Below are 13,725 nucleotides of genomic sequence, written 5' to 3'. Positions count from 1 at the left end.
CCCAAACCAGAAATGAGATTGTTTCAACTCTAAAGTCCAAAGGGAACATGAACAAGGCTATGTCTGTGTCTGATGTGAGTGGCCTGAAATTTTCTCCTCTGAGAACTTTTTTTTTGGGGGGGGGTGTGTCTTTTTAGGGCCACACCCATAGCATATGGACGTTTCCAGGCGAGGGGTTGAATTGGAGCTGTAGCTGCCGGCCTACAACAGCCACAGCCACACAGGATCCGAGCCACGTCTGAGACCTACACCACAGCTCACGGCAACGCCAGATCCTTAACCCACTGAACAAGGCCAGGGATCAAACCCGCATCCTCATGGATACTAGTTGGGTTTGTTAACCCCTGAGCCATGACGGGAACTCCTTGAATCTTATTTTTTTTTTTTTTTGGTTATGACCGAAGCATGCAGAAATTCCCAGGCCAGGGGTTGAACCCACACCACAGCAGGGACCTGAGCTGAAGCAGTGACAATGCCAGATCCTAGACCTGCTGTGCCACCAGGAACTCCCTCTACAATCTTTTTTTTTTTTTTTTTTTGTCTTTTTGCTATTTCTTTGGGCCGCTCCCACGGCATATGGAGGTTCCCAGGCTGGGGGTCTAATCGGAGCTGTAGCCGCCAGCCTACGCCAGAGCCACAGCAACGCGGGATCCGAGCCGCGTCTGCAACCTACACCACAGCTCACGGCAACGCCGGATCGTTAACCCACTGAGCAAGGCCAGGGATCGAACCCGCAACCTCATGGTTCCTAGTCGGATTCATTAACCACTGCGCCACAATGGGAACTCCCCTCTATAATCTTAAAGTCTAGGCATCACTGACAGGTCAGGGCCCCTGAGGATCTCCCTCCAGGGCAGTAGTCTCCTAACTTAGCTGCAAACCCAGAATTCAAACACTTTTAGGCAGAACCTCAGCATAGATGACCAAAAACAAGGTCCAGCTGCAGGAAGCAGAGGCTCCTCTGCAAAGCCTGGGCTCCACCAAGCAGCCCTCAAACTGCTGATCTGGCTCAACATACCAATTTCACAGACGGGAAAACTGAGGCCTGAGGAGGGAACCTGACTTGCCCAAGAGGAGCAGGACCTGTATCTGGGTTTTCCACCTCTTCTCCAGGTTATCTCTTTGGGCCTTTTGCAACGTGATCCAGTGCTCATCAGGCCTGAGGTGCTGTGGCCAAGGAAGACCCTGCCTGTTGCCGAGGCACCGAGGTTATTCCCAAGTGGACGAGAGCCTGGGGGAGCTGGTGACTTTCTCATCTGCAAACCACCTGCTGCCCCGGACTCCAGGGACCTGCATGTCAAAGAGACTGAGCACTGATATGTTGACAAGATGCCTGTCCCGTTTCACTCACATGGCCCAGATCTTGGGCCACCTCTGCTGTCCTGAGTCAGAGGTGGAGGTAAAGGACCCCCCACCCCACCCCCAGCAGGGTGACACCAACATCCCAAAGTTTATGCATCAGGCCCAAGCCCTCAACTCCCGGGGAGTTCCTCCAGCCCCCACAGGCCTCATTATTACTGTTGCAAACACAGTTCATACCAGCTCTGTTGTCTGGAGCTCCCATCATGGCTCAGCAGTAATGAACCCACTATCCATGAGGGCTCCTAGCATCCATGAGGATTTGGGTTCGATCCCTGGCCTCGCTCACTGGGTTAAGGATCCAGCGTTGCCGTGAGCTGTGGTGTAGGCCTGCAGCTGCAGCTCCGATTCAGCCCCTAGCCTGAGAACTTCTATATGCTGCAGGTGTGGCCCTAAAATAAATAAATAAATAAAAAAGACATACAGGCTCCATCATTCATATCTGTAAAGTGGCTCAGAGACACAACCCAGACAGAGCTTAGAGAGGCTGGTGGCGCTGGAGTCAGATGGTGGCTGAGAAAATGACACATGAGAGCAGGGGCGGGCAAGGGGTGGGAGGACACAGGAAACCTATGAGAAGCAGACAAGAACTCAGGCCAGGATTTGGGGCCACTCCTTGTGGGGACAGAAGCGTGCCACAAACAAGTGGCTCCCCGTGGCCCCAGGTCACCGAGAAAGGCCTGAGGGACCAAGAGTCTGTTTACAAAGATAGAAGCACGCGGACTGTTGGAAATATCTGCCTCCAAAAGAGCAGAAATAACCACAATGCAAAAAGGGCTGTTTTTTAATTATCCTAGAAATTTTGTCACCAAGAGTCGTCGAACACAAGACGACAGAGCCCTATTTGTCTTCTCCTCCTGGAATAGTCTAGGAACGCAACAGACATTGGACTAGAAATGGGCCTTCTAATTCCTCCTAATTATTACTTGTGTCACATTTGGGGAAAACCTGGAAACTTTCAAAGCCCGCCCCTCTGCCGGCGCACACACTCACGACGGCAGGCCAATAGCAGAAGCCCTGTTTCAGCTCCGGGGAAACGAAGCTGCCTCCCTGCCACAGATGAGGGAAGGGTCCAAGCTGTTTCAGGGTGGGGCTGCAGACCAGCAGTCCCTGGCAACTGCCGCCTTTAGGGGAGCACAAAGCTCAGCTCTGCTGTGTGACCTTGGCCGGCTGAGCCCCCTTGGAGGCTCAGGCGATCTGTCCGGAAAATGAGATGGTGGGTGTTTGTTGCTCTTCCTTCTAACTTCCACCAAGACCTGGCTGAACCTGAGTGCTTGAACCCACTGTCCCCGCTGCATGCTCCCCCCACCCCGCCCTGCAACCTGGTGGTTTTGTCTCTAGAACATTCCATGGCATCACCTCCCCACAGCCCAGAGAGGGAACAGCACGGAAGTGGGCAAGAGGATGAAAACCATAGTTTCTGTCTAGGAAGAGCTGACTTGGCCTAAGCACCCCCCCCACTGCCCCATCATAGCTGCTCCCCAGCAGAAGGGCAGAAAGCACCTGGTGGGCAGAGTCACCCGTTCCAGAACCCTGGCCCCGAACCAGCCTTACAGCTGTCAGCCCTCCAAGGCCGCCGTAGGAAGAGTCGCAGACAAGAAGGAAAGCCACAGCCATGACACACAGCAGCGCAATGAATATTCCTGCTCCTTTTCTTAGAAGGTGTTAAAGTTAATTGGGACTGATCAAAAAGCTTGTTTTCAGGTTACTGCTGGCGTGCGTGTGTGTGTGTGTGTGTGTGTGTGTGTGTGTGTGTTCACATCTTAAAGACCCTCCCTCGCCGCTCCCCAGGGGCAGGGGGTACGGATGATTTCTGCATATTTCTTCTCGAAAAAAAAAAAAAAGACTTAAAAAAAAAACCAATGACAGAAACCTGATGCTAAAAGACTATGGATTTGGGGCTCTTGACAGTCAGCACACAAACCACTGCGCAAAACGGAGGAGGGACTGACAGCTGAGTCTCCGCGTCGCTGTGGAAGAGACAACAGACATCTTTAGAGTGACACGCACAGCAGATTCAAGTGTCTATTTTCATCTCACTGTGTTTACAGGAAAAAGACAGAGGTGTCAGCGGTTCTCTGCGCAGCAGCTTCAATCACACCGTAATTACTGCCAAGGAGCGGGCGGGGGGGGGGGTGGGGGGAAGAAGGGCGAGGAGCTGGGGCGGCCGGGGTGGGAGGAGAGTGGACCGAGGAGGAAGAGGTGGGGACCAGAACAGCTGTCGCTGCTTAAATGCGTCTCTGTTCCGGAGGCTGCCAGGTTAGCCCAGATTGAGCAATTTGGCAGAATTGAGGGGATCCGCCACCCTCAGCTGGGGGCTGTGGGTGGGGGTGGAGATGCGGGGTAGGGCACCTGGACCAGGGCCTCTGGTCCTTTGGGAAGGCAGTATCCAGAGGGAGGGATTTGGAAAGGCCAGGGGGGAGAGAAGTTGGCTGGAGCCCAAGGGCTCCCCTGTTAGGTACCAGGGCCAAGGATAGAGGCGGTTGCCGTGGTGATGGGGAGGCACGTCCTGGTGGGGCTCTAGCCATCCTGTATGCTCCTGGCGTCCCGCAGGGCCCACCCTGGGAATCAGGGTGGGCCTCTGTGGCCAGCCACGCCAGGTCTCTGGGAGCGTGATCGCCTCCTTTGCTTCACAGGCCTCCCTCCGCTCTGGAACGTTCCATCTGAGTGGAGCCTCTGGGAGGCCTGGATAGGTGGGCAGCAGCCCTCGTTCCTTCTGAGCCAGGAAGTGGAGGAGGAAGGAGGAAGTGAGAACGGGAGAGAGATGGGAAGGATGAAGGAGAGAGGCAAAGAGTGGGAGGCGGAAGGGTTGGTGGGAGCGGGGCCAGCAAAGCTGCGGTGGCTGCAGGCAGAGGAGAGCCCCGCAGGGCAGGCCTGGGAGAAGGCGAGGCAAGGACGGGCCCTGGCTCCTTCCCTTTCCCTCCTGCCTGCCTCGCCCCCCCCCCTTCTCCTCCCCACTGATTTCATTTACTTCACTTAATTAGCCCCCCTCCAGAGTTAAAAAGATAATGTGATAATGACGATGTGAGCAGCCACAATACAGCCAAAGCTCCTGTATCTGCAGCTCCCCCAGTCCTCGGCCCGCTGACCCCACGGCCCCGAAGGCCGCTGATCCGGCCACCCCAGTCCCAGGGCTCTAGCTCTGCCCAACTTCCTGTCTATCTACCCAGCCAAGCCCTTAGCGAACTTCAATTACAAGCTTTGTAAAATCAATACAAATGACGTTTGCCTCTTGTACACAGAGGCACAAACAATAGCATTTTGCTGCTCTGCCCTCAATATAATTGACAATCAACAGCTTCTCCCGTTACCGTAGACCTAAGAAAAACCTCATTTATTGCTCCTCCTTCCTTTCTCACAAGGAATTATTGGGAATGGAGAAGTTAAAAAAAAAAAAAGGCTTCACCCTAAAATTATTATTATTATTATTTTGCTTTTTAGGGCCACACCTGCAGCATATGGAAGTTCCCAGGCTAGGGGTCAAATCAGAGCTACAGCTGCCAGCCTACGCCACAGCCACAGCAAGATAGGATCCGAGCCACATCTGAGACCTACACCATAGCTCACAGAAATGCCGGATCCTTAACCCACTGAGCGAGGCCGAGGATCGAACCCACGACCTCATGGTTACTAGTCAGATTCTTTTCCTCTGTGCCATGACGGGAACTCTCACCCTAACATTATGAAGCAACTTTCCTCTCTCGCCCTCCAACCCAAGTCATAAAATAAGCAAGTCAGAACTTCCAGAGGGAGATGGTGACACCACTGCGGTGCCCACCTTTGCCTGTGGGAGTCACAGAGAGGGAAAGCAACTTGCCTAAAGTCAAACAGCAAGTTCTTGGGAGTTAGAATCCTGGTTGTCTTCTCCAAAGACTATACAACTTTCAGGCTATTTAGTTCTATACTTTTAGGGAATCCCCCCTCACTCCAACAGGTATACACACAGTACATGGGCAGAGTGACGGCTGTGCTCCAGGAATCTTTCCTTCGGGTGGGTGATAAGAAACCAAGGGAGTCGGGAGTTCCCACTGTGGCTCATGGTTAATGAGCCTGACTGGTATCCATGAAGACGTGGTTTCAATCCCTGGCCTCGCTCAGTGGGTTAAGGATCTGGCGTTGCCGTGAGCCAGGGTGTAGGTCGCAGACATGGCTCGGATCGGCTGTGGCTGTGGTGTAGGCCAGGGGCTATAGCTCCAAATCTAGCCCTAGCCTGGGAGCCTCCACATGCCGCAGGTGCGGCCCTAAAAAGACAAAAAAAGAAAAAATAAACCAAGGAGGTCGGAATGGATAGCTAATCTCATGGCTCCAAGATGATGCTGATGACCCAGGAAGGAAGTGGACCATCCAGGCACAGAGCCTACTGTGGGCCAAGAGCTGTCTGTATTGTTCTGCCCAACAACCCATTTCACAGATGAAGACATTGAGGCTCAGAGAGGCCATGTGGCTTTTCCAATGGGTGGGATGGAGTCGAGTCTGGTACACTAGCCTGGGCCCTGACACCAGCCCTTTGATCTGCCTCCCCCAGGATGCTGGGGGTCAGCCCACATCAGACCAAACCACCACCCAACTGGCCCCTTGGGGCTCCTCCTACCTTCTCTACCACTCCTGCTGGAAGGCTCCCTCTCCCACTCTGTTCCACATTCTACCCATCGATGCCTTTTCTGCCACCTCTTCCAGGATGTCTTCCCAGAATAGCCCAGTCCATGCCTTTATCACTGCCTCCTTCTGCTCTAAGTTTGCTTGCCTTTCCACACCCAGCAGGGGGCCACTTTCCTGTGTGACCTCAGGCCAGTCCTTATCTTTCCATTATCAGCAGCACTGTATATCAGGCATCGATTAATAATGCCTGTCTCGGGCGCAGGCAGGACAGTGAGTGCAGAGTGGACACCTCTGAGCCACAAGGACAGTTCCCAGAGGGCAGAGGGTGCCCCTGTCCTTTCAGCATTTATGAAGCTCCTCCACTGGGCCAGTTCCCGCTATGGCACATGGGCTAGAACCCAGATCCACCCGCACGGAGTCCAAGCCCTCAGCTCTCCCCTCCCTGCCTCTCCGGGTCTGGACATCAGTCCTGGTCCTGCCATCAACGTTCCCCGTGACTTTGACTTGATTTCCCATCTTTAAAATGAGGGTGTGCCCTCTGGCTCCCCCAAGGTCCCTCCAGGGTCTGCCTTGGAAATTTTGCATTGTGCTGGCTCCCAAGGGCAGATGAGACAAAGGGACATTTAATCAGACGTTAATAAAGGTACGACACAAAGGTGAGTGGGGAGAAAAGGAGCAGCTAATTAGTAACGTGCTCACAGGCCTTGAGAGTTTCAATTAGATTGTTTCTTGCAGATAATAGCTGTGTCGAAGAGGGGAAAAAAACACGCGAAAGAGGCAAAGCAGCCACTTCCCTTCCTTGCCTTTGGAGAGAAATTCAAATAGGTCAGAACCAGAACGATCTAACCCTGCCCCTTGCCTACCCATCACCCTGGGCGAAACTGAGGCCCAGAGAGAACAAGCCCAAGGTCAGCTGGCAAGGCTCAGAGAGCCTGGCATGAGAGCCCTGGACCAGCGCCCCTTCTAATCCCTGAAATCTGATCATTAGCATCCTGGTTAAAAAAATTCTGAAGGACAAAGTGCCATGACTATACCTTACCTTAGCCCGTTTCTTTCTCTCTTTCTTTTTTTCTTTTCTTTTTTTTGCTTTTTTAGGGCTGAACCTGCGGCATATGGAAGTTCCCAGGCTAGGGGTCTCATCAGAGCTTCAGCTACCGGCCTACGCCACAGCCCCAGCAACACGGGATCCGAGCCTGGTCTGTAACCTACACCACAGCTCATGGCCGGATCCTTAACCCACTGAGCGAGACCAGGGATTGAATCCATCCTCGTAGATACTAGTCGGGTTCGTTACCGCTAAGCCACAGAGGAAACTCCCACCTTGACCTCATTGTATGCCTCATTGCGTCATACTTTTTAGCTGACCTTAGGTGTGATTTGCACACCTGCCCACACAGGGGGCCTCAACCCTGCCACTGGTACTGAAAAATTCCCGTGCCCAACGCAAGGGCTCCAAGTGCTGAAAGCCTGCCCCACCCTCTCGGCGTCCTAAAGCGCGAAGCCTGATCACAGGGGGACATGAGGCCCCCAGTATAGATGGCGGGAGGCTGTGGTTGAGATGACCTGATGAGTGACAGAGGGAACCATGGGGCCCTGTGGACTAAGAGAAGCCAGATGCGCCTGCTCGGGGACCAGCCTGTCCTCCCTGGTCCAGCCAGAGGTGGATGTGGGCTGGGGCGGCTTAGCCAGCGTGGCAGCTGCTCCACACCAAGGGAGAGCCCTGCCCATCCCTGGAAAAAGCCACGCCCCCCGCGCCAGGCCAGACCCCTGGACGGGCCCTCAGGCCCTGGCAGGCTCACAGCGCCCACCCCTGGCGGGTTTCCCACCCTGCCAGCTGGCCTCTTCAACGCAGCCCTAATGACCACGAAATCCGCCCGGCACGGTCCGGCCTCTAAGCCTGGCTGACCCGCCCTGGGCACAAGAGCGCCTGACCTCCAGGCTGGGCCTCCTCTGCCTGAGCCTCTCCGGGACCCCCAGCTCTCTCTGCTTCACACGATGCAGTCAGAAGTCAGGGACCAAGGGCCCCCTCGTCCCCACTTCACAGGAGGGAAATTGAGTCTGGGTTGCGGGGGGCGGGGGGACTTGGCCAAAGCCAGCCTGGGAGTAGCCACGGCCCAGTGTGATGGGGTCTCGGGCCCGAGCGCTGGCGAGCACACGTACCTCGGGACTTCATGCCGATGAAGCGGTTCTCCACGATGTCGATGCGGCCCACGCCGTGCTTGCCCCTGTGGGGAGAACCCGGTCACGTGGGTTTACAGGCGGGGCGTCAGGCACCGTCTCAGGATCCAAGAGGTCGTCGGAGCCAGGTCACCTGGTCCATCCACCCATTGCCCAGCTGGGGCAACTGAGGCCCAAAGAGGAAAGGGATTGCCTGGGTCACAGAGTGAGTTCCACAGGCAGCTTCCGTGACCTCTGTCCAGGGCCCCGCGTGGCACCCAGCTCTACCCACGGCTCACCTGGCGTCTCTCCTGGGCTCACATCCAGCTGGGAGCTTGGACACTCCAGCTGGACCATCCCTAGGGGTCACTCAGTCCCCTGGGGTTGTTATCTTTCAAGCCCGAGAGCCACCGGGACTCTCCCACCAAACCAGGGGACCCCATGCCTTTGGAGCCATGCCCAGGCCAGCTGCGGGACACAGGCCTGTCCCTCGTGACCCCCAAGCCTCGGGCTGGGCCCATCGGCGGCAGTGATCCAGGCTGGGCAGAGTCCAAGACAGCGGTTTCTCAGGAGGCTGGGCAGGGCTGCGGGCACTCACGCGACTTCGTTCAGGTAGACGAAGAGCTCCAAGGCCGTGCTGCGGGTGATGCCATCCTTGACGTTGGTCACCTTCACGGGTACCCCTAGGGCGGGGGGGAGAGGGTGGCGGGCCTGTGGCTGGAGCTCAGCGGAGGAGCCTGCGCCTGGTACCCCGCCCCTCTCCCTCCGCCCGCAACGCCTTAAATGGATGTGACAGATATGGGCTCCAAATGACTCCTTGAAAAGCCCTGTGCAGGTTGAGGCCTGCTGGGGAGAGAGAGGGGGCGAGAGAGCCCCCCAGAATGAAAGGGAAAATGCAATAAAAACGCTCTCCCCCACCCTTCCCATTCTCTCTGCCCCTTTTGCATTTAGGGGCTGTGAAATTGGAACCAGGCCCTGAACTAATTGAATTTCACGCTCCACCATTGTCTTAGGAGGGAGGACCTTCTGTCCCACCAGTTACAGGGGGTGGGGGGCGCCCGGCCGAGGTGCGGCTGAGCTCTCTCTCTCTCTCACACACACACACACACACACACACACACACACATGCACGCACGCACCCAGAGCCCCCTGCCACGTCTGTCAGGCGGACCCCCGCGCCCCAGACCCGCACGCAGCCCCCTGATTATTGGGGTTGAAATGATGCCGCTCCAGCCGGCGAGGGGCTGGAGGCGTCCATGAATTCTGAGACGTCGGGGGGTCCGGGGTGGCAGGAGGGCAGGAGGGAGACGACCGCTCCGGGGAGGGAAGGGCCGAGTCCAGCGGGGGTGGCGGGAGGGGGGCAGTGGGTGGGTTCGGGGCTGACTTTGAATAGCAAGGGGCACTTTCTCGAGCGGTGTGAAATGAGCAATAAATGTATTAGAGGCCTAACAAGAGAGCTGTAACAGTGACAAAGAAAAGCTGTTCGAAGTTGGCGGCTAATCCCCCACCCATCTGCCCAGCTCATTACCATGTAGCCGGCGATCGGGTGCCAATCAGGCCTCAATAGCGGCTTTCGAGTCTTTATTAGGCAGGCGCCGCTTGGAGGGGCTTCGCTCAGGCGCTGTCAGCCTCGCCATTCTTAACCCCCCATTTCCAGGGGTTTTATAACTTGGTTGTAAATTGCTATTAAATGTAAGTCTGCCCAATAATGAACCTTAAGCCCCTCTCGCCACCCCCCGCCTCTCGCCTCTCCCTTTCTCTCTGGTTCTATTATCACCCTCCTGGGGCCGTCGAGGGGGCCTGCCCCAGAGAGGAGCTGACATTGTTGGTGCTGCTGCCGGAGAAAGCCTCTTAGCCTTTAAAATAGTTAATAATTAGATTAAAACTTCAAATAAATTAACTAGAGGGTGAATGGGGAGTAGTCAGGGAGGCTTCCTCCGGTCTACTTTTTTTTTTTTTTCCAGACAGTCTCCAAATCATTAAAATGGACCACGCTTCTTCTCGGGCGCAGCCCTGGGGGCCGTCCTGGTTCCTGGGGGAACGGGGGCTGGAGCCTGGGCCCAGGATCCCCTGGCGTCTCCTGCCCGCCGCCCATCCTCATCTCGCTCCCGGGTTCGTGGGGCACCTGCGGGGGGTGCTGCCTGGGTCCACCTCACCAGCGTCTCGGAGATCCTGCTCAAAGAGTCCCCACACCTGCACAGGCCTGGGTCAGATGGCAGGGGGGTGGGGGACAGGATGGACTCAGCGCCCCAGCTGTCTCTAGGGGCCTTAGACTAAGGGCCTTTTGGTCCCCAGGTGGCGTGAAATTCAAGGGTTTGAACACATGCGGGGGAGCAATGAAAATGCCCACTAGCCTGGCCGGGCTCTTGGGAAAGGCCAGAAGAGGCACGTTATTAGGGCAACCGGCAGGCTCTTTTGCCAGGACCTCATTCGGTGCCCACGAGCATCATTTCTGTGGCGCATTTATAGGTGGGTGACCCTGAGGTCCAGAAGGGTGAAGTTGGTGGTCAAGGTCACGCTAGCACGAAAGAACAGACTCTGGGCCCCTGCTTGCTGCTCCCAGGCCTCCGTCTCTAGGTGCCCCAGGAAAGGCCCCTCTCCCTGTTTCCTCCCTCCCTGCAGCCGCCTTGTGGATGGAAGGGCCAGCCTCCTTGCCCAGGCTTGGGATACCCTTACGCCCCTTCTCAGTTCCTCCAGCTCCTTCCCAGCACCGCCTCCTCCAGGAAGCTGCCTTGATTTCTGCAGCCTCCTGGAAAGCCCTTCTCCCTGGACACCCTGACTCTCGCCCTGAACCCCATCCTGCTCCTCCTGTTACTAGGCACGCTTTGCCTTCCCCTCCATCCTCCAGGGCAAAGAGGGGGGGTGGTTCCTGGTGTCAGGCTCGAGGCAGGGCACTTGGGCCAGGCCAGCAAAGACTTCTGGTTGATAGCAGAGAAGATGAGGAGGCAATCAGGGTTCAGGCACGAGTGGTACAGGCAGCTCTGAATCCAGGGTGGGGGACAGCAGCTGACTCAGGACTAGCTGTGGGGTCAGAGGGGCCCCTGAGGCTGGCTCTCTGAGACTCACGCTTGCCGAGCACCTCTGCGCTGGACATGCCCTCGTCCTACACCAGGAAGACTCGAGGTGGTAGATGCTCTTTTATCCCCAGTTACAGATGAGGAAACTGAGGCCCAGGAAAGTGGAGAGACTTCTCCCAAAGGCCAAAGCAGCTAGCAAGTGGCTGCTCAGGGGCTAGAACGTTCGTTCCAGACCTGGTGCCCACGAGCTGGTGGACAGCTGGAGGATCCTGGAGGGTTCCACGGATCCCGCCATCCGGGGAAGGGGGCGGTGGGGAACATCCGAAGCCCCCGCCTGAACGCTGGCTTCCGGGGACACAGGAAGGATGCAGAGGGACCCAGGCTCCCAGGCAAGGAGGGGAAAGGAAGCAAGGCCCCAAGTCCACCCCGTAGAGTCCCGACAGGCGGGCACCTACCTTTCTTAAACTCTATCTCAAGGATGTCCGGGCTGTTGGGGGCTTTGGCCGGGTCCTGGGTCTTTGTGTAGAGGCCTGGAGGCGCTTGGTTCTGACAAAAGACAGAGAGGGTGGAAGGAGGTGTGTCTGAGCCCAGCCATGCCATGCCAGTCCCTGGACACCCGCATGCCACCTCCTGCAGAGACCCGCAGCCCTCTCCAGGACCAGGGCGCTGCTGGCACCTGCCATCGGCCGGCCAGTCCAGCGGGCCTCCCAGCCCCCGCCTGGAGCCAGCCCCGCTTGCCAGGGGCCTGGGAAACAAAGGGCTCAAGAAATCAGACAATTTTTCCCCTCAACTTGATCTCATCTTTTTCTTCGACGCCCCCACAGCTGGAGGTAGAATGGCAGGAGGAGCCAGTCAGGCAGGAAAAGCGTGCCTTTCGGGGAGCGGGGCGGCGGCAGCCTTCGGCGCTAGCGGGCACACACGCTGTCGCAGGCACCGGGAATTGGGGTTTATTCTGCACTGACCGCAAAACTAATGACTGCGTGTGACCCCAGCAGGTGCTCCGGCGAGCAGAGCCGTCCCCGGGGTCCCCGAGGTTAATACTCACAGGGAGAAAAGAGGAAAGCAAAGCAAAAACCCATTTGACAACACAGCAACCTTTATGTATATTTTTTCTTGGGCGTGTTGGAAAATGGGCCTCGTCTTGATGCAGCGGTGGAGGGGCTGCTGGCTGCCTGGGACTCTGAGAGTCCCTCCCGCCTCCCCGCTCCCGGGCGCCCCCAGGCTACAGCTTGGACCCTCATCACGGAGGGGTTGGGGGCCTCTCGGGCCTGATGGCTCTAGTCCCAGGTGGGCACCCTACACCCCAGCTGTTGTCATCCACCTGCTGCCATCAGGGGAAGCACCGTCCCTTCGATCTTGGCTTTCAAAACCCTGCAGACGTTCACATGCCACTTTGCATCTGCAGGTTCTTTTGCGTTCTCCGCAGCCCCGTTTGGTAAGAAGGTCAAGGCTGTTACCCCATCTACTGAGGAAGACATAGAGGCAGAGGGAGAGGGGCAGTTGGTGTAACTGCGCCTTCTGTGTGGACGGGGGTGGCGTGGCACAGGGCAGGGAGCCCTCGAGGCTCTCAATAGTGATGTACCGGATTTTAGAGGGGTGGACAATACCCTCCAAGCCAGGAGTCGAGACTTCAGGCTGTGGGTGTCTTGGGCAAGTTGTTTCACCTCTTTGAGCCTCGGTTTTACCCATCTGTAAAATGGGAGGCGTTTCCATTGTGGCTCAATGGATGAAGACTCCGACATAGCGACCATGAGGATGCAGGCCCCATCCCTGGCCTCGCTCAGTGGGTTAGGGATCCCACGTTGCTGCGAGCTGTGGTGTAGGTTCCAGACGCAGCTGGGATCTGGTGTTGCTGTGGCTGGGGTGCAGGCCGGCAGCTGCAGCTCCGATTCAACCCCTAGCCTGGGAACCTCCATATGCTGTAGGTGCAGCCGTAAAAAGAAAAAAATAAAATAATAAAATGGGGGGAAATGATACCTGCTTTTGCCTTAAAATTTAAATGCGCGGACAGCTTGCTTGTTTTTCACTGGACAAGAAAATCACCCGAGATGAGGCCAGAGAAGGCCTGGTGCAAGCTGGACGCTGCTCCCTCTGTGGGTGACAGGACGGGTGGAATATCCTCCTGGTGGTGCCACGCCAGGAGAGGTGGGGCCACCAGGAATCCCCACATCCCTCACCTGCGGTCACTTTGTTGTTGGCTCTATGCCAGGGTGACCAGCCATCCCAGCTCCCACAGGCCGAGAAGCAAGCCCTCCAGTCCTGGACAAAGAGGGACAGCTGATCCTTGAGGTTTTACTGGGGAGCTCAGATGGGGCTGGTGATGGAGGCCTGCACCCCCAAAGCGCCGTGTGGCTGGGGGCCAGCTGCATCCCTCCATCTCTTTCCACGTGCGAGTCAGGGACAAGGACCCAGAGCGGACCTCCAAGACAGACCCAAGGATATCTCCAAGGACCAATTGGAAAATCAAAGCCAAAGAAGGCACTTGTCTGAATCATGCCGCCCACCCCCCTGGTGTGGGAGTCGGCCCCGAGGACTCCAGAACCCCTGTCCAGGGCTTTCCCCTCCCCCATCCCTGGGTGGTTTCCCTGCCGCA

At 56.7% G+C, this 13,725-nt stretch overlaps 1 protein-coding gene across 3 annotated transcripts in view; it reads right to left on the bottom strand.

Moving 5' to 3' along the window:
- ASS1 (argininosuccinate synthase 1) overlaps positions 1-13,725 on the bottom strand; it is a 54,852-nt gene that overhangs the window by 13,751 nt on the left and 27,376 nt on the right. For all 3 annotated transcript variants that reach the window (XM_003353686.5, XM_021070248.2, XM_084998975.1), the window contains exons 9-11: positions 11,588-11,678; positions 8,714-8,798; positions 8,119-8,183 (exon numbers count right to left, since the gene is read on the bottom strand). In XM_003353686.5, the coding sequence (XP_003353734.1) occupies positions 8,119-8,183; positions 8,714-8,798; positions 11,588-11,678 (241 nt within the window). The remainder of the gene's footprint in view (positions 1-8,118; positions 8,184-8,713; positions 8,799-11,587; positions 11,679-13,725) is intronic.

The sequence above is a fragment of the Sus scrofa genome, chromosome 1 (assembly GCF_054392235.1).
Source record: "Sus scrofa isolate SSC_HxYL_T2T_F1_AM1 chromosome 1, Sscrofa_HxYL_maternal_Yorkshire_Landrace_v2.0, whole genome shotgun sequence".
Taxonomy (NCBI): Eukaryota; Metazoa; Chordata; class Mammalia; order Artiodactyla; family Suidae; genus Sus; species Sus scrofa.
The sequence above is the reverse complement of the archived record's forward strand: the minus strand, read 5'-3'. Positions and strand labels throughout refer to the sequence as shown.